General features: G+C 36.1%; 1 protein-coding gene across 1 annotated transcript in view; it reads right to left on the bottom strand.

Moving 5' to 3' along the window:
• Nucleotides 1-23731, bottom strand: part of GRIP1 (glutamate receptor interacting protein 1) — a 491773-nt gene that overhangs the window by 174154 nt on the left and 293888 nt on the right. Inside the window, exon 3 of the mRNA XM_044679204.1 lies at nucleotides 1699-1834. Within this exon, the coding sequence (XP_044535139.1) occupies nucleotides 1699-1834 (136 nt within the window). The remainder of the gene's footprint in view (nucleotides 1-1698; nucleotides 1835-23731) is intronic.

Here is a 23731-nt window from a genome sequence, read left to right as displayed (position 1 = left end):
TTAGCTAAAGAGACATTTCAAAACAATAATAAACTTTTCTTCAAAATAGTGAATAATGAATCCATTTACTAAAGGCTAAATTTAAGTCCTTCGCCTTCCATGAACTAGAAATTTCAATAGACATTGTTCTGGGTAATTAGCAATATCTCACGTTTCCTAGAGATTTCTGTTTTTAAAGAGGAGAGAGGATAGGGATGGTACCAAACGGAGCCTTTAATTTATAAAAATGTCTTCATCCTTATATGGATCATTAGTAACAATTAGCACTTTGGCCTTTGGAAAGCTTTGTTACAAGTCACTAATCTAGAATGTATCTTATTGGGCTAAAGCTTGAAAATGAATGACTACCTGAGCAAGGATACTGATATCTAAACCCGAATATGTTTCAGGTTCATTTCCAATGAAGTCTGTCTTCTCCTCTCCTTGTCTCCTATAGAATAGTCTTCTCCTGTTTTCCTAATGAACTCCCAGGATGGTTGTTTGGGAAATAATTTGCAAAACTAAAAGTGTTTTACATATTTTTGTTGAAACAACGATCTTGTGAGGTGTGTGCTACATAAATTTTTTTCTCATATTCTAAATAAGGAACTTGGTGGAGACAAAAGTTAAGTGACTTGGCCATGGTTGATGCAGCTAATAAATATCTGAGGCTATGTTTGAACTCGGGTCTTCTTGACTCAAACTCTAGCACTCTAACCACTATGCCCATAGTTGCCTTAGCTAGCAATACCTGGTGAAATGCAAAATCTCAAACAAAAAGGCTGGAACCCCTTGCTGGGTTCTCCTTTCCTCTATAGATATCATTTTCTGGAAATTCAGGGAGACTAGAACTGCCCCTGATCAAAGGAGAGGACAGGGTACTTTAAAAAAATTGGTCTTGGATTTTTGTCTTACACTATTCCTAGGCTAGTTATTTTTGGACTTTATATATGTTTTTCTTTTTAATGCTTTTAAAAAAAATTTCCTCTTAAATGTTCCATTTCAATTTATATATGTATTTACCAACTACATATAATGGCAAAATTTCATATAAGTTTTTGTAAGTTATATGATCAAACTTATCCCCCTCCTGGTGCTGAGAGGTGACTTGATCTGTTCAATTTTTTTAATGTCTGATCTAAATATAAGTCCTGAATCTCCCTGCCCAATCTTATTCCCCAAAGGAAAGCAATATCACCTTCCACTTGTAGCCTATTTTCTGTGTAATAACTTACTTGGAGTTGAACAAATCTGTCAAAAATAGAAGTTAAGACCAACCACTTACTCTTTTTTAAACCGTTACCTCTGAATCAATATTATGTATCAGTTCCAAGGCATTATGGGTTTGACAACTGGGGTTTAAGTTACTTGCCCAGGGTCACACAGCTAGGAAGTGTCTAAGACCAGATTTGAACCCAGGACCTCTCATCTCCATGCTTGGCTCTCTAGCCACTGAGCCATCTAGCTGCCTCTCAACTAGTTACTCTTGAAATAACTTTGGAAGATTTCCCTGGTAATTCTGGCTTAGCTGAGGGACACCTTGGGAGAAAGCAGTGGAGGAGTTCCAGAAATATACCCTGCTGTGTTTCTGCTCTGATGTGCTGCCTTGCAGATGGTCATGGTTACTTATTTATTAGTGACCTTTTTGATGAAGTTTTCATTTCTGAAGCCAGCCCACCCACTGCAATTTTTTTGGTGTGGGATTCCAGCCCTGATTACCTTGCAGCAATTCCACCTTGTCGAAGGTTAGAGACTCTTGGTTTGCCATCCTTGTCGATTCCGCCAGACACCGTGAGCCCGAGGGTGGTGCCTTCTTTCTTCATCAATTCCACAACCGTAGACCCTTTGAATTCCTCTGTTAAAAGGATAATAATTATTTTTATTAAATGCAAGTAGGACCACATATGCTTTGCATGTGTGTGTGTGTGATTGGATTTGGGGACAAGTTCACCCCGATTTGTCTTACCACTCCTTCTATCCCACCACCATATCATCTCACAGTTTTATGAGCAAAAAGTATCCCTGGGCTCCTTCCCTCAAAATTCACAGTCGACATCATAAAAATCTGCATGGGAATAAATCTGAAGCAGATATTCCATTAAAGGTTATTAAAATGGGCACCAATGGGCTAGTTTGCTCTAGGTTGACAATAAATAGTCTGACTTGGCTTATGCACAAAAGACAATTTTTTCCCTTTGTTCTTTATCATTCTCAAGTGACCTTTTTATAGAACACTATATCTTAACAACAACAAATAAATTGGGAAGGAAGAACAGAATCATAACACTGGATGAATGGGGTTCTTTAGAGGACAAAATCTCACAAGGGCATGCTTCCAATCAATGTGCCCCAAGTTACAAGGTTCTGAAGTAACCCTGGGAATACTGGTGTGTAGGGCAGGGGATATGATCAACTCCAGTGAAAGGGGCTTCCTGCTTGTGCAATGACATAAGCAAGGCATGGCTTTGGCAGCCCTTGGCAGACATAGTTCCCTGTAGAGGTTACAGCCCCCGCAGATCAATACAATACGCAACAGTCTATTCCACGTCTTGGCTGCTGACATTTATTTTCATTTCTTGAAGAATGCAGACAGAATTGCCTTTAAATCAAAACAGTGACTGAAATCATGGATGACAGACTGTCTCACCACATGACATATGATACAGCTGGATTTGCCCCTGAATCCTTTGGATAACTACCTCAGGCCCCTGGTCCCAGCTTTAGTAGACTCACAGAACACTAGACTTTAAAGGTGGAGTAACTTTAATGACATTTGTAGAAGTATCAGTTAAATGAACTAAAGATTTTTAGCCTGGAGAAGAGAAGACTTGGAGGGGGTTAGCTGGTTAGTGAGACACAGTAGTTGTCTTCAAATATTTAAAAGGAGGAACTTGGGGAAAATGGAAGAATAAAAAGTATCTTAGGGGAGCTTTTCCCTCACTACACCAAAAAATCTAAGAGTATCCTAAATCTAGACAATTCAACACTCTTGGAAAGAAGAAAAATAAGAGTCTGCCTTGCATGTAATTCTTACTGAAAAAAAAAATGAAGACCAACTCATTAGCTTATTTTTCCTGGTGATCCCACAGCATTCTTGGCTTCCTCCTAACTTCCATGGTCCTCATGATGGTGCAAAGTGACCCTTTGTTGTAATTTGAGCCAACATTTTTCAGAGAAAACCTCTTGACAGTTTTCTAGGTAATGTCTTATTCTCAGGGTAGATAGAGGTGTGATTGCTCCTAGTATTTCTGCCCCCCACTTTCCCCATCTCCCACAGCCTGGGATATTAGGTGAAGAAAGCCTGAGATAGTTTTAGGCATTTTAGTTCTGGGGATACCTCCTAGGCCATGTCCTAGATAGAATTCTACTCTCAAGATCAATTGAGGCTTATGGATCAGATGAATTCTGAGATTCTACAAGTTGAATCAAGTCATGTCATACTTTATTGTGGGTCTACTATGTGCTGTGTCCTATAGACACAAAGGTAAAGATGGCTCTTGCCTTCCAGAAACTTACAACTCAATCTAACATTATTTTAATAATAACAATATGTGAGCATAAAAGTACACACAAGATATATACAGGATGAATTGGAGCCAATCAACAGAGGGAAGGCACTAGTAATAAGGGGGACTGGGAACGGCTTCTGGTCGAGGTAAGATTTTAGTTGAGACTAGAAAGATGTCACAAGGCAGAGGATAGTTTGTGAAAATGTGCAGAATTGGAAGATGAAGTATCCTGTGTGAGGAACAGTAAGGATGCCAGTGTCACCGGATCATTAAGGAGAGGAAGGTCTAAATAGAATGTATATCTTCTGACTCAGCAATACTACTATTAAGTTTTTTTCCTAAGGCAATCAGGAAAAAGGAAAAGAAAATATGTCCTAAAATATTTATAGTAGCCCTTTTTTGTGGTGGCAAAGAACTGGAATTTGAGGGGATGCCCGTCAACTGGGGAACAGCTAAACAAGTTATGGCATAGTTTTGTGATGGAATACTAGTGTGCCATAAGAAATGACAAGCAGGTTAATGCTGGAAAAACATGGAAAGATCTATATGAAATTATGAAGAGTGAAACAACTCAGACACTTCCTAGCTCTGTAACCCTGAGTAAGTCATTGAACTCCCATTGCCTAGCCCTTATTGTTCTTCTGCCTTGGAACAAATATACAATATTGATTCTAAGACAGAAGATGAAAGTTTAAAAAATAATAATAATAGTGAAATGAGCAGAATTGAGAACATTATATATAGCAACAGAAATATTGTTTGAAGAATGACTTGTGTGTGTCCATCTCTAGAGAAAAAACTGATATAGAAATAAGACAGTTTTATATATATATATATATATTTGTCAAATAATGACTTCTCTAATATGGGAGGAAGGAAGGGTGTTAACTAAGTCTTTTAGTGTAACAAACAAATAAATTTAAATTAAAAAAGAAGAAAAAGAAGACTGAAAAGGTAGGACAGGCCAAGTTATAAAAAGTTTCATTTTCCACTTGTTTTTTTAGATTTTCCACTTGATGCTGCAGGTAATAGAGAGAATCCCTATTGTTCAATAGGGAGAGGAGAGAGACCTATTCAGACTTACACTTTTAATAGACCACTTTGGTGGCTATGTAGAGGATGGGCTGGAATGGGGTCATATTTGAGGCAGAGAAGAACCAAAAAGCTACTATAGCAATCCAGGTATGAGGCGCTAGGTGGGTGGTAGTGTTAGAGGACAAAAAGGGGGTTTGTAGGAGAACAATGGGGCAGCTGTAGAATACTGTGGAGCCTGGGGGACAAGAAAGTAGAGAAGACAGGTGACCAAAAATGCAATACTGACTTTTAACCACATAATATGGCAGAGGAGCAAGTAGAAGTAATTGTTGTTGTTATTTTGTTTAGTCACATCCAACTCTTTGTGCCCCTATTTGGGTTTTTCTTGGCAAAGATGCTGAAAGTGTTTTGTTATTTCTTTCTCCAACTCATTTGAAAGATGAGGAAATCAAGGCAATCAGGAATAAGGGACTTGCCAAGGGTCATACAGCTAGTAAATGTCTGAGGCCCAATTTGAACTCAAGAAGATGAATCTTCCTGACTCCAGGTCTGGCACTCTAGCCCTGGGTCACCTAGCTGCCCTTCTGAAGTAAGGAATTTTAGAAGGAATTTTTTTTACAAGTGTCAATTAAATCCAGGTAGAAAGAATCCTTATTACATTCCTCTCAGCACTGAGTAAAGGAATCTTCCACTTACCCTTCATACACAGTGTCTTGAAAGTCTAAGGACTGAAGCCTAAAACATGAAAAAGGATACAGAGAGGATATTAGAGCCCAAAAGAGTGATAATGGTCAAAACAGAATAAGAATTTCCCTGCAATAGTGTACCAATGGGTCACCTCCATCAGCTGAGGGAAATAATTCTCATCTAATCCTAGGAATTTGAGATCTGGGCCAAAGTGAGAGTAATACAATGACTTCTGAAGGAAAATACTTAGGGATAAATATTTTTTTCAGCAAGGATGCAACAGGAACATCATAATAATGATTAAGGTAGACAAAGGATTCCTGAGCAAGAGAATGAACAAGAATTCAAAGAAAGAAACCACTTCAAGGTTTAAGTAAATCACAATAAAATAAACTGGGTCAAAATTCTTTGAGGTTGGTGAAAATATCATAATAAATTCTGCAAAGTCTCTTGAAAAAGTGAAGCTTGTCCCACCACCACTATCATCACTATTACCAAGAATTTCTAGGATGGCTCATAAGGGCAAAGAATTATGCAACAATATCAAAGAAAAATAATGGAAATGAGCACTTTTTAAAAAAGAGTCTAACCAAAGGTTATTGGATATAAAATATGGAAATTCATTCCATAAGAGTAGGTTTCCTAAAAGACTAAATGGAATTATAATGTGAAAATAAAAAATCAGGGGAAACAATGGAATGAGATTAAACTAAGAATTGTAATTATTCCAGAAAAAAAGTGTAGGCAGTTAGAGTAAGCAACTTTATCTAGGAGTTTGGCTAAGAAAAGGAAAAGAGATAAATGATAGCTGGAAGCTTTTTTTTTTCTTTTTTTTTTTTTTTTTAAGATTGATGGAGACAGGCATATATGAAGGTGGAAATGAAGGAACCAATTGACTGGGAGAGTTTAAAGATTTGAGAAAGAGTAGGGATGACTGAGGATGCAGTCTACAAGGGAATACTGAAGGAGTAGGGATTGGATCAAGTGTGAATGTAAGGTATTTTACCTTAGTCTTGGTATCTTGTTGACATAGACTGTTAGAAACCCCAAATGGACTTCACCAAGAAATATTGTAGTCAATGTGTCAAATCAAAATATCATTGAACAAATTTCACAGCTATGTATAGGCATATATGCACTTGATATGTATGCATGCATCTTAAAATTCTAAGGAGAACCAATCAAAATAGCAAAATTTCTTTTTGACTATTCTGAATCAAAAGAAAAACCAGAAGTTAACAGAGAAAGTGAAGCATAGCAAAAATAATAATCAGGCCGTGCAAAATAAGTCTACTCACCAAAAATTATATATTCAGTAAAAAAGATAAATTAAAATAATTCCTTTAAATAAACCTAGGGCAGGGAGCTATGTATCCAACAAGTAAACTGAACAAACAGCAGGAAATACTTTGAGATAATAATGAAAGCATATTAAATGAAATGTTTATTTTCATATCACTAGGGCTAGACAAGGAGACAAATGTAGGATGAGGGAGTCCTTTTATTGGTTATTTATTTTTGCTTTAAAAAATCACCTTAAACATTGACAGGAAGAAGCCAGAGACAATATCAGTAGGATAAATAATTAAGAAGTAAAAGGTAGGCTATAGGAGCATGGATATTTTAGAAGATGCTGAGCACATTAGGAGAAAATTGTTTATCCTATCCATTGTTTAAAGAAAGAACAATAAGGTAAGTTAACATCAGCAACAGTAGATTTTAATCCTTTCAGAGACCTAACCAACCCACTGATAAGAAAAGGGAGCAAGTAGTTTGGAATCTGAGAACTGGAGTTCAAATCTCATCTGTATGTGTGACAATGGCCAACTTCATTGTTTTGGTCTTAGTTTCTTCATTGTTAAATGAGATGTTTGTATGAATCAAGGGTTCTTAACCTTTTTGTGTGTCACGGGATCCTTTATGGACTTCTTTTCAGAATGATGCTTTTGAAAAGTGTAAGACAATTCTGTATTTCAATTAGAGGTTCATTTTTCTCCATCCAAGTTCATGGACCCCCTGAAATCTATCCTCTGAATCCCTGGGGGTCTGTGGACCCTAGAAAAAAATTATCTCTCAATTTTTTTCCCTCTAAATTTAACCTCATCAGGATTGAAATGAGATTTCGGTAGCCCTATTTACAAATAGGATTGGCGACATTTTTCATTCATAGCTAAAACCAGAAGTTAACCTGTAAAGTAGAGAAGGGTATGTTACTCTTAGAAGTGATATGTTTTGTGATGATTTATGTTTTTAAGGAAACAAAAGACTTTCATTCTTGTCCTGGCACTGTCATTAACCATCTACTTTAATAAAATGCATTTAACTTCTTAAGAGTTTCTATTTCTTCATGTTGTAAGTTATTTATTTCAGATTATAAGATCTTCATTCATCTCTAATTAAAAAAACAAAAGAGTCAGAATTTATTGAATTGAATTTAATATAATGGGGTCAGAGTGTAAGTGGAGAACTAATTCTTGATGGAGGCTCTATCCAAAAGAAATATGCTATTCCTTTAAAGTAAGAGAAAGGTTAAATGAGATGAATTTTATTTACAATCACCTTTTGAGAAATACTTCTCTTGCATAAAACAAAAGTCATCTGTGCTAAAGACTGGCCTTCTAGGTAAGTGTAATAAATGATAAATAAAGTACAAAATGAACCAGAGAAGGAAATGGCACACTACTCCACTATCTCTGCCAAGAAAACCCCAAATGGGTCAGTCATGACTGAAAATGACTAAACAACAAAATAAGTTATTGCTTAGAACAGTATTTCATGAGCCAAGGTTCAACAGAGTTATGAAGGTAAATGTTTAACAACCAGATCTAAAAAAAAAAAGTTTGTAAGACTCATTTTTAACTTTAATTTACATTATTAACATTTTCTCCACCACTTTATTAAGTTTAGATAACCAAAAAAAAAAATCAAATCCTGATTTATAGTGTTTTCCAGCTTTTTATGTATAAATGTTTCTATGGAAAAAATTAACAATCATAAGTCAATTGAGCAGGCTCTAACCCACCCCTGGTCAAGAAAGTCTATTACTCTCCTGAATGTTCTCTCTATCCTGTCCTTAAGCTCTGAAATTCCACACATAGACTCTGATTAGTTTGATCCTGATTAAAATGCAAATACCCTTTGGAGATATTACATTGAACTTATTTTGAGTGATTTATAACTTAGTGTGAATGGATTTTGGAGGATTTCATCACAGCAATGTTTGCTTGTAGGAAGAGAGAAGGCAAAGAGGCGATGCACTAAGCAGGAACCCAGGTGGAGAAGAGTGGTCCTGCTGGTACTGATTAACCAGATTACTACTGACAGTGACTCTTCAAAAGCACACAAAACATAGAACTTTTTATCCAAAGAGAAAAAAAAATTCAAGATCTGAAATACTGCAGTTTTATAAAAATTTGCTGAATCACAGGAATATTAACTGCCAATAAGAATCTCCTATCCAGAAGGATTTACTAATTCTTTTATAGATATTTCCAAAAGGGGGTAGGAGGAAATCTATGACTCAGGAGTTTCTTTTCTGCTAACCTGTGCTCCTGACTTGACTAATGAATCTTTTTAAGTGTTCCTTGGGGCTTAATGTATGCATAATGGACTAATGGCAAAGAGAAATGAAGACGGATGCATTCATTTGCATGAACTAACTTATTACATAGCTGGGCTTACTGAACAAAGACTGCGGAAGAGCATTGACACCCTAGGAAGTTGGAATGTACTGACAATTCCTTTCTTCTGTGATTTAAATTGCAAATATCTCCCACCAAATTAAGCAGGACCTTGTGAGAGAGACTGCAGTATACACACATTAACAACAAACACAGACCATTAAATGAACAACTTACAGGGAATAAGGAACTCCTGGATTTCAGGCTTTTCTTAATCAAACATATTTAATTATCGCAGGACAAAAATAACAGGTTTGCAATAGATCAATAGTAATAATAGATGACATTTATCTAGAGGTTTAAGGCTAGCATTGCACTTTGCCTACTTTATCTTATTTGATCCTTACAACTCAGTGAAAAAGTACTTTCTTTCTCATATTATGAAGCAGTAATAATCAAAACTATTTAGTATTGGTTAAAAGAGAGAAAAAGCACATCGGTGGAACAGACTGGGAAGAATCAGAAATAAATGAACTCAATAACCCAGTGTTCAATAAAAAAAAAGTAAAATATAAACAATAGATAAAAATAATGCTTGGAGGAAGAACTTCTCATTTGATAAAGAACTGAGAAAACTGGAAAGAAGATGGATGAAAATTACATCTGGAACATTAAACCCCATACTACAATAAGTCCCAAATGGATATATAAACAAAATATAAAAGGTAACACAATTAAGAAAAAATAGATGTGAATCTTACACCAGATCTAGAGTGGGGAAGACTTGTACTTAAATTCAGCCTCAGACACTTCCTAGCTGTGTGACCCTGGACAAACCATATTTGGAATTGAATCTAAGATAAGGAAAAGTTTTTTTTTTTTTTTTTTTTTAAAAGAAGAAGGGGAAAAGGAGGAGAAGAAGGAGAAATGAAGGTGATATAAACATAGAAGGTATCAATAAAAACCAAAACAACTCCCTCCCAACCCAAAGGCTCCCTGAAGTAAGAATTCAGGTAATATCATACCTTAAAACATTTTTTTAAATTTAGAATATTTTCCCATGGTTCATAATTACCTTCCTCTTCCCTCCACCTTCCCACAGTTGACAAGTACTTCCACTGGTTTATACATGCATTATTGTTCAAAACCTATATCAATGTTATTCAATTTTGCAATAGAATGATCTTTTACCATCAAAGGCCCTAATCATATCCCTATAGATCTATCTGATCAATGTCATGTTTTACTTCTGCATTTCTGGTTCCACAGTTCTTTCTCTAATTGTGTATAGTGTTCTTTCTCCTAAGTTCCTCTAGATTGTCCTGGATCATTGCACTGCTGCTGGTAGAAAAGTCTATTACATTCGATTGTGCCATAGTGTATCCATCTCTGTGTACAATGTTCTTCTGGTTCTGCTCCTTTCACTCTACATCAATTCCTGGAGGCCTTTCCAGTTCACATGGAATTCCTCCAGTTCATTATTCCTTTCAGCACAATAATATTTCATCACCCTCAGATGCGATTATTTGTTCAGTCATTCCTCAATTGATGGATAACCCCTCATTTTCCAATTTCCTGCCACTACAAAGAGCACAGATATGAATATTTTTGTGTAAATATTTTTCCCTATTGTGTCTTTGGGGTACAAACCCAACAGTGTTATGGCTGGGTAAAAGGGCAGGCATTCTTTTAAAGCTCTTTGGGCATAATTACAAATTGACCTCCAGAATGGTTGGACCAATTCACAACTCCACCAGCAATGCATTAGTGTCCCAATTTTGCCACACCCCCTCCAACATTTATCATTTTCCTTTGCTGCCATATTGGCCAGTCTGCTAGGTGTAAGTGATATCTCAGAATTGTTTTAATTTGCATTTCTCTAATTAGGAGGGACTTATAACAATTTTTCATGTGCTTATTGATAGTTTTGATTTCATCATGTAAAACTGCCTATTCATGTCACTTGACAATTTGTTGATTAGGGAATGACTTATACCCTTTTTACAAATAAATAATTATGGCTCATAAAAGCTAAATGTCTTGTTCAGAGTCATATAATTACTAAATATTAGAGGTGAGATTTAGCAGGAAGCCAATCTGACTGCTAAGTTTAAAGTCACTTTACTATGCTAAACTCTCTCCGTTAGTAGTCTTAAGAAAAGACCAAAATAAAGGTGTTTATCCAGAGACCTTTACAACTTCTAGCCTTTGTCTTAGTCATTAAATCATAGAAATATCATTTTTTTAATCCTTGGTTTCTGTCTTAGAATTGATGCTAAGTATTGGTGCCGAGGCAGAAGAGGGATAAAGGCTAGGCAATGAGGGTTAAGTGACTTGCCCAGGATGACACAGCTAGGAAGTGTTTAAAATGGATTTGAACTCAGGTATTCCCCAGCTCCAAGACTGGCTCTCTGTTCACTATTCTACTACTTAGCTGCCCTTTTAGAACTCTTAAACCCCTGAGAGGCTTAAAATAATACATATTTGACCAAGTAAGCACAGAGCCAAAATGTTTAACCAAAAACAAACCAAGTGAGGACTTATTAAACATCTACAATTTGCTAGACACTATGCTAAGCACTTTACAAATATCTCATTTAATTCTCATAACAATCAGAGAAGGTAAGTGCTATTATGATCCCCAATTTACAGTTGAGAAAACTAAGGCAGGCAGAGGGTAAGTGAGTTGCCTACATAGTTAATAAGTGTTTGAGGCTGGATTTCAACTCAGGTCTTCCTAATTCCAAGCCTACCCATTCTATCCATTGTACTGTCTGACTGCTTCTTTGGAATCTGGGCTTTCATATAATATTCAGTATTTCATTTTAAAAAGAAAGCTATTTATTTTGTGGTGGTATGTCTCATATTTAATGCTGTTTTACAGTAGTTGCTTTTCCATTTTCTAATGATATGGTAATCTTACAATTAGTGAAAGTATTTTCCCAGAATTCTCCTTTAAGCTGTCAAAACCATAATTTTTGCTAAAATGAAATATTATGAAGAAAAGTTTTTTACTATGTAAATATGCTTTTAGCTGTTCAAACAAACAATATACTCATGTATAATGTACAAGCACATATATGAATGCATGCATGCTAAAATACATATGTGTATATATGTACATAAATTATTCCTTTACTATATCTTCTTTTTATTTATTGAAAGCACTAGAGAAGGGATGACATTTGTGGGAGAAACAAAGTTAGCTTGAAGAAAAGCATAAACAGTGCCAAGAACCTAAGAGAAATTATCCTCAAATAGAAGGGCAAAAAGGACCTGATCTCAGAAGCAAAAGTACTAATTAATTTAAAAGATGGGTATAATGTATTATTTGCTAGCAGTTAATTTGAACATGAGTAGTTCCATAACTCAGGATTTTACTTTTGGGAAATGCTGAATCAAAGAACCATTTGGGGACTATGAGACTATTGTTGTAATATTCTAATTATAGTTGTAGAATGAATATTTGTGTCATATGTGACGGAAATATAGTTTTGGGATTTCTATGCCTAAGTGAGAAATATAAGGATGCTCTGATGTGAGGCATTAGAAGTTAGGTCAGAAGCTATGGTCTTTTCTCTAGTCACTTTGAGAAGAAACAGAGAAGTTGGTAAGAGAAACTACTCACAGAAGACAGAACACAGAAACTGATGGCACTGAAAAGTTGGAAGAAGAGATGTTGATAAATGATAGGCAATGGAGGTGAGAAACTAACAGGAGCTAAGCACCACTGATACCAGCTGAGTAATGATGGGCTCTTACTGTAGTTGATGCTGGGAGCTGATGTGACTGCAAGAAAGCATTGATGCTGAGAGCTGATAGGACTGGAGGAAAGATGAAAAGGAATCGTGCTGTGTGTTAGTGCCATCTACAATCTGAAAGAGAGAAAATTCCTTAAAGACTTGCCTACTCTTTTACTGTCCTCTTTAGTTTCAGAGGGAGAAATTCCTCAAAGACTATAGGGAAATGAACTAAATAGCTTTGCAGATTCCAAGGTTAAAGAGAATTACTTTTCCTGAAGTAGTATATGCTACCTTAATACCTAATCAAAGGAACAAAAGAACTGGGAATCTGTGAAGACCTAAGATCTGAACATTGCTTAAAGTGGCCCAAGATTAGCAGAGAAGCAATTTCATTCAGCAGGAGAGTGGAAATGCTCAGAAGAGGAACAGGTGACATGGGGTACAGATTGCTCCCACACATATTCAGGTCTTCAGTTTGAATCATGAGTTGTCCCAGGTACATGAGTTTTCTGAACCATATTTCTCATTGCTAGGTCTCTTTAAGTTTGTGCCTTTTCTGCCTGCAACTACCTCCCCAACACTATATGATCCAGATTTAAGTAAGGATGGATTATTATTGGATATAAGAATGAATTGTTTGATTATTCTTTATTTTGCCTTCTCACAAGCAAATGTTTTGTTGATTACTCCTGCTTTTGTCTTTTTGGTTAGTAAATGTTCTATGATTAGGAGTTAATTATGCCACTGTGCCTGATTTATGTAAATGAGAAACACACTGTTGAGAGCTCTAAAGATACAGCTGTGAGTAGTAGACATGAATTTTCATCACATCAAGTTTACCCCTAGGTTCTTGTGGGTACTTACATACACACATATATACTTGTCAGTACATAACTTTCATTGTTATTCAATTGTTCCAGTTGTATCTGACTCTTTGTGACCCATTTGGAGTTTTTTTTTTTTTTATAAAAAGCAAAGTTACTTGAATGGTTTGCCATGTCCTTCCCTCCATGAGGAAACTGAAGCAAACATGGTTTAAATGACTTGTCCAGGGTCACACAGCTATTCAATGTCTGAGGCTGGATGTGAACTCAGGTCTTTGTGCCTCCAGGTCCATGGTAGCCATCTAGCTAAATGACCATAGAATATAGCAGAACTATGTAAACAAACAACTAGCATATATAAGCCAAGAGTAGGGTGAATGGATTAAGTCTATGTCTAGGAGCAAAATGAATTATAAGGGAAATCAGGAGTATCTGAAGGAATGAAGAGATAATAAGGCAGAGAGAAATAAAGGAAACTTGTTTCTCTGTAGAGTGAGCATTTATTTGGCTATTTGTTAGGCTTTCATTTATTATAAAATCAGGCATTGGGGCAGCTAGGTAGTGAACAATGGAAAGAGTGCCAGGTCTAGAGTTGGGAGGAGCTGTTTTCAAATTTGTCTTTAGCCACTTCCTAGCTATGGGACACTGAGCAAAGTCACCCAGCTCCAGTTGCCTAACCCTTACTGTTCTTCTGCCTTATTACGGATACCAAGCTAGGAGGTAAGGGTTCAGGAAAAAAATAAAAAGATCTGGCATCTTTTCAATACAAAATAGAGAAAAGTATAAGAATGACTGTGTAACCTTGTCCCAGAAACCTAACTTCTCTGAACCTAACTTCCTAAGATCATATATTGAGAGCTGGAAGGGACTTCAGTGGCCATTTAGTCCAATATCCTTATTTTACAGATGGAGAAACTGAGGCTCAAAGAGTTTAAGTGACTTGACTAAGGTTGTACAGCCTCACGATATTTCTTATTGCACTTTTCTCCATTCTGAGAAGTCATATCTTATAATAAATGAAAGTAGCAGAGACAGATTTTAACCTAGGTTCTCAGAAACCAGAACCACTGTAACACACAGCCTGGAAAGTGAAAGGATTAGCTAAAATGGGGGATACTAATATCTAATCTCACCTAATAATGTATTATATCTAATGATTTAATCTTCTCTTGTTCTTTGATTTTATGTCAAAAGATAGACAAATGAACTTGGAATCAGAATGACTTGGATTCCAATACTTTTTTAGTCATGTGACCACGGATTAACCAACCTTGGTTTGATCCATCTGTAAAATGGAGATAATAATGAATGTAGAACCTATCTCAAGGATTTTCTTAAGAGGTTCATGAGATAATGTATGTAGAACTCTATAATTAAATATACATATATAAAAATATAACTATATATCTATATATAACTATATAAAACTATATATAAAGAAATATATAAATTATATGTGTATAAACAATGAAGATGATAGTGATGAGAGAGAGTATTTTAAGGGCCAATCTATGTATTACAATTTTTCCACTGGTTAAAGAAATTCTTACTAAGATGTGTATCCAGAATGAGTTACTAACACTCCACTGAGAAGGCCACACAAACCTGAAAATAACTCTGAGCTGAAACACATGAAGCAGCATGCCCTTCTGAATATCAAGAAAAACATCCTTGCTCTCTGTTCAACTCAATAACAAATGCTCACCCCAAAATACATTTTTTTCTCCTATCTCAAATTTCAAGACATATTTCCAGGGGAAATATTATTACTTGTCTTTCGGGTTACATTTTTTTCCTTTTGGTCTTAGCAGCTTCAGAATGTGGTCTGAATAGAAGTTCACCCATTTTTTTTTATCAGTCTCAAGATTCTACTCTTTGTAAGCACAAAATAGAAGACTTTTTTCCTTTGTAAGTAAAATTTGCTACCAGCTTCTTTTAAAATGCCATTAAAGAATATCTTTCAAAGCCCTGGAGGACACTTCAGTAATTTCCTCCCTTTCCCAAGTGAAAAAGGATATCTCTGTCAACTGAAGAGAAGCATTAATAGTTAACACCTTTGAACACTTTTGGGAAATTATCTAAATTAAAAGAGTAACACAGATGTTTCATACTTACTGAATTTCTTACAGTGAGCTATTAGCACTGGTATAGGTAATATATTCTTCTCCATCTTTCCTCTCCCTCATCCCTCTACTTTCTAGAGAGAGATTGAAGATGAAAGAGAAAATGGTGGATTGACTGATGGTAAAAACCTAGTGAAACCAGGAGAATATCAAGTATTAGAGTCAAGAGGTTGGCTTTGGGAAGGAAAAGGGCCACCTCTTCCTCTGAGCCAAGAAGAAAAGAGAACACAGTGGATGAAGACACAAAGATGTGTTCTCAGGTATGGTACAGGGAAGATGAGTGAGTTCATGAAAGATTTTATTTTATTTTTCAGTATAATAAGAGATAAGGACATGGGTAGAGACTATAAGGAAATAATATTTGTAATAGCTGCTAAACAGAGGGAAATTTAAAAATGGTCATGCAGCAGTTTTCAATCCAATTAAGAATAGAGAGGATGAATTTATGGGGTGGTATCCAGTGAGCAGAGTAATATCCCCTCCCAGTAATGTTCAGCAACTTAAAAGAAGGAGGGGAGAAGAAAAAATGGCTAGGGTAGATCCAGGGTTGAAGATCGGGAGGACATGAACAGCATAAAAGACAAAAAAAAAGAAGAGAAAATCAAGGGGAGGAGGCATGCATGGTCCAATCTCTGGTTTGTTTATTTAATTACAACCTAAATAATTTGGCTAAGTTTAGCTTAACTCATTCCCCTTTAAGAGCAGTTGCCATGTAAAATAAAATTAGGAAGCTCATTAAAGCAGATGATTGAAAGTAAGGCTTCAGTTTGGTTTATAAGCATTTACTGCTGATGTCTACTACTATGATTAGTACTCTTGTTTGTCTTGTGCTAAATTTAAACATGTATAAAATGTGTATTACAAAAGTGGTCCCTGCACTTCATGAATTTATAATTTTATAGAATTTAACACAGAGAACAGTGAGAAAACAAACAAGACAAGAAAATGTTAAGTCATTAAAATGTGTGACAGACAGACAGGACTCCAGGAGGATGCAAAGGAAGAAATCAGCAAGGGATTTTGTGGGAGTTGAGCTGGGCTTTAAAGAAGAGGCAAGATTTGACTAGAGAGAGAAAAGTGAGGAGGATATTAGTGATGGAGCAATTATTTCTGCTCATTTCATTAGACAAATTAATGCTTTAATTTAATTAGAAAAGAACTTATAACTCCCATGAACTAATATAATAGCAAATTAGGTGGTACAATGGATAGAGTATTGGGCTTAATTAGAAGATTACTCTTCCTGAGTTCAAATTCAGCTTCAGACACTTTCTAACTCCTGGGAAAAGACACTTAATCTTGGTTACCTCAGTTTCCTCATCTGTAAAATTAACTGGAGAAGGAAATGACAAGCCACTCCAGTATCTTTGCCAAGAAAATACCAAATGGGGTCATGAAGAGTTAGACAAGATTGAAAAACAACTGAGCAATAACAATGGCAAAGTAGACAAAAATAGGAGAGTACTCTATACAATGACCATAATGATGCAAGGAAAAGCTTACTGAAAGAAATGAAAACTTTAATTCTAGGGACACTAAGCAGGGCATGCCTCTCTCCTGTCTACAGAAAGATGATTTGAAGATAGATGTGAAATGAAACTGTGTTGACAGGTGGCCAGTGTCTTAGCTTGTTTTGATTGGAACGAATTCTTTCTGAAAAGGAAAGTACGCTATTGAAAAAGAGGCCAAGAAAGGAGGAGTAACAATGAAAAAAATGGTATAAGTGAAATAATTGTTTAAAAGTGCTATTAATTAAAAAAAGAAGGAAAATATCTTTTTAGTGGAAGATAGATTTAAGGAGGTAGTTTGAGAAAGAGAGAGAGGCTCATGGGCCTCTGAACTGGAAGAGACTTTAGATATTATCTTGTTCGACATACCCATTTTACAGAAAAGATAATGAAGTCCAAAGAATCACAAAATCTCAGAGGTCATCCTAAAGAGAATTTACTTTCTACTGTAGTTAAAAAATGGTCATCCAGCCTTTGCTTAAGTAACTTTAATGAGGGGTGCCCACGACCTCCTAAAACAGTCTATTGCACTTTAGGACAGAGTTCAAGTTTTTTCCTCATCTGGCACTGAAATCTGCTCCTTGCCAACTTCTGCCCATTGCTCCAAATTCTGACTTCTGGGGTTCAGGCAGACTAGGTCTAAGAAGAAGTTTAACTTGGTCTTGTGAACACAGAATAGAATTGGTGCCATCTGAGAAGAGAGGACAGAAAAAGAAAAAAGGAGAAAATACATGAGTTATAACAGACTATAAGGGAGAAATGAGCTCCCTTATGAATAAATGCTATATAGCAAAAAAGATTGAATCATGTTAGGAGTTTAAATTTGCTGCAGGGAGCAATGAGGAGAACCAGAAAGTCGATCAATTACTTCTCAGAAGAAAGGGAAATTATAAGGTATCATAAACCATTTCCCCAAGTTTTAAAGAAAAACATATTTTGACACTTTAAACAGTGGGTACGATAAGAGCTACAAAACCTTCCTGAGGGAAATGGCTAAATGGGTAGGTTTTTCATCCCCAAATAAATCAAAATGTATTTATGTTGAATGCATTTCCCAATGTCAAGCTTTACCTTGTGACTCAAATAGTTAAAGACAAAGTAATGTTTTAAGAAATTTATTTGTAAGATTATTTGATCTCCCAAAGGTGATATCTATCAATTTTATTTGTTCAAAATCTTTTTCTAGTTTTTTTTCTAGTATGTGTTTATGCTTATTTATGTGAAAAATACTACTACGGTTATCCCTTCCACATCGGGACTTTCCCCATTGTGGTGTTGATAGATTGCAGGTTGGCATAGGAAATTAAATAGGAATTTGGGGGAGTTTTGCAGAAGCCACAGATGGCATGTGAAGGCCAACAGACAACACAGAAAAAGTTTAGAAATTTAAAAAGGAATAAAATATAAGTATCGGACTGTATAAAGTCAAGATATTTTCTTTTTTAATACCATAAATATAGACAATTTCTTTTTTAAAGTTAAAATAAGTAAAAAGCTAAAGTTTGCAAAAAGAATACGAAAGCCCGCAGACAACATGCAAAGGCTAGAAATGTAAAAAATATCTCCAAAGTTTAATAACATAAATGCATATAAGGTGCTGCAAATACCCCAAAAAAGGAAAAAGGAAAAATTCAGATGACTTCTCTGGGAGGAAGGGAGGGTCAAGAAATTTTGCATGGATCTTCCTGACCGTGGGGGCACCATGTCAAGTCCCACAATGTGCAAGGGAACCCATATATACTTTAAAGGTTTCCTTTGTTATACTTATAAACTGGATTGCCAACTCTACAGTCTGTGTACAAAATGAATGCAGTGCATTCCAGTACTGTATAACAATCACCAATCACAAATCTATCTCCATCAAGTGCATCATTCCATTGTTCCTGAACTCTTCTGGACATTTTCATCATGTCCTCCAGAATCTCATCATCCTCCAAGATGGCAACAGTTATAAAACTCACATGTCCTGAGTACCCACTACCCCTAGCCCACCCTCAACCCCACCATCTGATAGGAGAAGATAGAGACTAGACTAAAAGGAAAGATCTCCTTCTAGATTCCTCATTTAAGGAGGACACCCAGGGTAGCCATGTCTTCATTTCCCATCGGTTTCATTCCTCTGGATTTTTATCACACCCCAAATCATGTACTGTTCCCAAACTCCCCCTTTCTGTGTTGTCTTTTTCCTTTAAAATGTGAACTCCTTGAAGGCTAGAAATCTCTTTTGTCTCTCTCTCTCTCTCTTTTTTTTTTTTTTTTTTTTTTTTTTTTGCCATTTGTCTTTTGCCCCAGTACTTAGCATAGTATCTGACACATAGATGCTAAATAAATTTTTACAAATATTTCCATGACTTAGAATTCCATTCTTTAGAATATACTTGGCCTACTAACACTTCAGAAACCACTTAGGAGTTGTTAGAACATAACTTATGGCATATTACTGCTGAATTTCAACCTATTCTTTTTTTTTTTTAACCTTTGCCTTCTATCGTAGAGTTAATTATAAGACAGAAGAGCAGCAAGGGCTAGTCAATCAGGGTTAAGTGACTTGCCCAGGATCACAAAGTTAGGAAGTGTTTGAGGCCAGATTTGAACCCAGGTCCTCCTGGACTGGTGCTTTATCCACTGTGCTACTAGCTACCCCTTAAACAATTAAAAAAATTCTTACTTTCTGCCCTAGTTACAAGGGCTAGGCAAAGGGGTTAAGCAATTTGCCCAGGGGTACACAGCTAGGAAGTCTGTGTCTGAGGCCAGATTTGAACCTAAATTCCCCTAGATTCCAGGCCTCATGCTCTATACGATGTGCTACCTAGTTGCCCCTTCAATTGATTCTTTTTTCAAAATTTTCATTGGCATGCAAAATAGTTCCATATTGGTCATTGTTATAAGAGCAAACTCATACATAACTAAAACCTCCAAATAAAACCATAAATACAGTGATATGAAAGATAACTCCAACAGTTCTTTCTCTGGAGGTGGAGAGCATTCCCAGTCATATAAGTCTTTCAGGATTGTCCCAGATCACAGCATTGCTCAGAGTAGCCAACTTTTTCCAACATCTCACAATATGGCTATTATTGTATACAATGTTCTTCCAGTCCTACTTATTTTATTCTGCATCAATTCCTGTAGATCTTTCCAGCTTTTCCTGAAATCATCTGCTTATCATCTTTTATTGCACAATAGCATTCTATCACCAACATGTACCACAATTTGTTTAGCCATTTCCCAATTGATGGTCATCTCCCGCTTTCCAATTCTTTGTACAAATAGGTCCTTTCCCCTTTATTATTGTCTCTTTGGGATACAGATCCAGTATTGGTATTACAGGATCAAAGGGTATGCACAGTTTTATAGTCTTTTGGCATAGGTCCAAATTGTCCTTCAACTGATTCTTAAAGAACATCAAAGTCTTGACTCCTCATGAAGAGTCTTCTCTCAGCCTTTTAGTTTCCCCTCCAAGTGTTTTAGGGTCTTCTGTATAAGACTTGGACATATTATCCTCTGTTTTCTGAATAACTACTGTCCATAATTATTATCTCCATCCTCCATGTCTATTCATGTGCTATTGAAAGAACTAGAACTCATGAGGCAGCAAGGTGGCATGGAGGATGGAATGCCTTGTCTAGAGTCAGGAAGACTTATCTTTCTGAGTTCAAATATGGTCACACTACCTGTGTAACACACTAGCTGGAGACGGCAATGTTAAGGGGGGGTTGCATTGAGTTCTATTATTCTGAAAACATAACAGAGCATACTAAAGCCACTTCACACTGTTTGCCTCAGTTTCTTCATCTGCAAATGACCTGGAGAAGGAAATAGTCAACTACTCCAGTATCTTTGTCAAAAAAGCCCCAGTTGGGGCCACGAAGAGTCAGATACAACTGAAAATGACTGAATAATGAACAAAAATTGATGTAGATGCCCATGTTGCTGAAAAATGAAAAGTCTTTGATGGCATGAGATGTTTCATTTCAGCCTATGTATCCCTAGCCCCTAAACCACTCCTTGGCAGATAAAGATACTTAATAAATGGTATAGATGGAAGAGACAAGTTCAAATTCTGTAAGTACATAGGAGAGGTCACACAGTGGCAAGAGGGACTGGTCACTTTTGTCTTGTAGAGTAGGGAGTGGTCAAGGAAAGATTCATGCAAGAAATATCACTTGAGTTGGGCTTTGAAGGAAAGGAAGGATTTCAATAGATGGCAATGTTGAGGGTGGGTTGCAATGAGTTCTATTATTCTGACAACATAACAGGGCATAGTAAATATGAAAAAATAATTGTGGTTCACAAAATGGTTTCATTGAAATCACAGGCAGGAAGAACGATTTCTTAAAAATCACATTTTTCCTCCTTAACAATTACGGCACCCACATCTGCCACTTTATTCCGTTTCCAGAGTCTGTTTACCAGAAAGATACAGAAGTAATGGCACAATGGTGGGGCATATCAATGAGGCTTGAACAAAAGCTGCAACAATGCAAAAATGAATCACACTCTCCATTTTACCCAGTGTGATTTTAGCTTGGCTCCATGTCTAAACTACTCCACATTACAAGCTTGGATCAGGCTTCAGGGGATTCATAATATATCCCCATCAAAGATGAGGGTAAAATTCTGTTTTGCATTTTTATGTTGATACGTTCCAGCTATTTCCTTAAACTTTTCCTAACTTGGGAGCAAACTGGGGTCAATGAAGCATTTTCATTATTTAACTTTTTTCTCATTTTATTTTGCTAAATTCTCCCAACAATTTCTCTTTCTCCATGAACATTTTAGCTGCAGCAAAAATGACTGAGACCGAAGAAAGAACTCTGACCTTTAAAATTCTCCAGCTACCAGATGACCTATATTCTATTTCATTAGTCTTAGGTAGCCGAAATATCCCCTGGGAGCTTCACATTTGGTACAGCCTCCAAACTCATATGAACATTTACTACCCAGCATGCTATGAAAGTATATTATAAACCCTAAAGCACTTTATAAATGTGACTTGTTGGTATTATATAAGAAAAAGAGATTATTGAGTGGTAGCCTGATAGCTTGTGTATATATTGAAATACAGTATTCAAAGATAACTGCCTAGAAATGACTTTGAACTCTTCTCAACTAAAAATAAATCTCCCACATTTCTCTCTTGCAGACTAGCACTCTTTTGGATTATGTGTTTTTTTTTTTACCTTAAGAGCATTCACAGGACCATAAATTTAGAGCTGGAAGAGACCTAAGAGATCATCCGGGATAATACACAACTGAGGTCCAGTTAGGTAATTTGCCAAAAGGTCACACAGTAGCATGGAAAAATTAGAACTGGAATTCAATGTGATTGACTCAAGTTCCTTTCTACTTAAAAGATGAGGTTCAGCCAGTAAGCTATCTGTAATTGTTTCCAATAACATTAAAACATTCAGAAACCTTAAGTGCTTTCAATAAGAATAGTTCACACTTAAGCACTTTAAAGTCTACAAAGCGCTTTCCTCACAACAACATTGGGAGGCAGGTCCTATCATTATCCCCATTTTAGAGTTCAGGAAACAGAGGCAGATAGATTTCCCCATGGTTACACAGCTAGTCAAGGTCTCAAACTGGACTTGAACTTATGGCTTCCTGACCCTAGACAGTATTTTGGCCATTGTACTACCTGGCTGTTTTCAGTATTTATCCTAACAATCAGAAGCACAGCCCCAGTTTGGTTTTTCCTTTTTAATGCCAGAAGTGAATAAATATTTTAGCGTATGCCTTTGGTGACTCACTTTCTCCTTCCTGCCCTTGCCCAGTTCACGATGGTACACACAAGTATGTATGATTGATATCACTGCCTATCAAAGACATTTATTATTTAATTACTATCATTTTATTATTAACTATTAAGCAAACAGCAATCTGCCATATATTATTAAGCAAATTTATTATTATATTTATTAGTAAACAAATAAGTGTTTGCCCTGAGTCTCTGATTCCTAATAAATGTCTGCCTTCCTGTCTTTGGGATAGATCCATACCAGCCTCTGTGCCAGAGCTCAGAATGTCCTGGGTCTAATGAATGAATTATCCATTCTGGTGATCTCATCCAACCCTCTAGTCAGCCTAATGATAAAATTCTAATCAACTCATCTCAGATACAGATCTGATAAGTCTGTACAATAGATACAAACTGATAAGTCTGAAAATATGTTGTTTATTTTCTGGAAAACCATTTTTGTCATAAACTCTAATGAATTAGATCCTTGGAAGTGGGATGCCTATAGTTTGTCTTTGTATCCTGAGAACCCAGCAAAGGATATAGTGGAGAGAAGGAACTAAAGAAATGCTTGCTGATTGATTATATCTGATATAAAACAAGTCTAAGCCAGTGAAGCATGAAATTATATCTATACAAGCCAGACTTGCTTGGTTTAAACCACCAACATGGCGGCAGGCATCCTCTGCTCCTCCTCTCTTTTCTAGCTTTCTTTTGAGTATTGTCTTTAACCAATCGATTGTAAGTTCTTTGAGGGCAGGAATTGTTTTTCTTTTTCTTATTTGTATTTCCAGCTCTTAGTACATTGTGTAGCATATAGTAGAAATGTAACATTTCTTTGTTTTTTTTAACATTTTTTTTTAACATTTATTGTATTGTGGTGTTGCTGTTCAATTGTTTCAGTTGTGTCTGTCTCTTTGTGAGCTTATTTAGGGTTTTCTTGGCAAAGATACTGGAGTG

The sequence above is a fragment of the Gracilinanus agilis genome, chromosome 5, assembly GCF_016433145.1.
Source record: "Gracilinanus agilis isolate LMUSP501 chromosome 5, AgileGrace, whole genome shotgun sequence".
In the NCBI taxonomy this organism is placed as follows: Eukaryota; Metazoa; Chordata; class Mammalia; order Didelphimorphia; family Didelphidae; genus Gracilinanus; species Gracilinanus agilis.
Note: the sequence above shows the minus strand (reverse complement) of the source record. Positions and strands in the feature narration are given on the sequence as shown.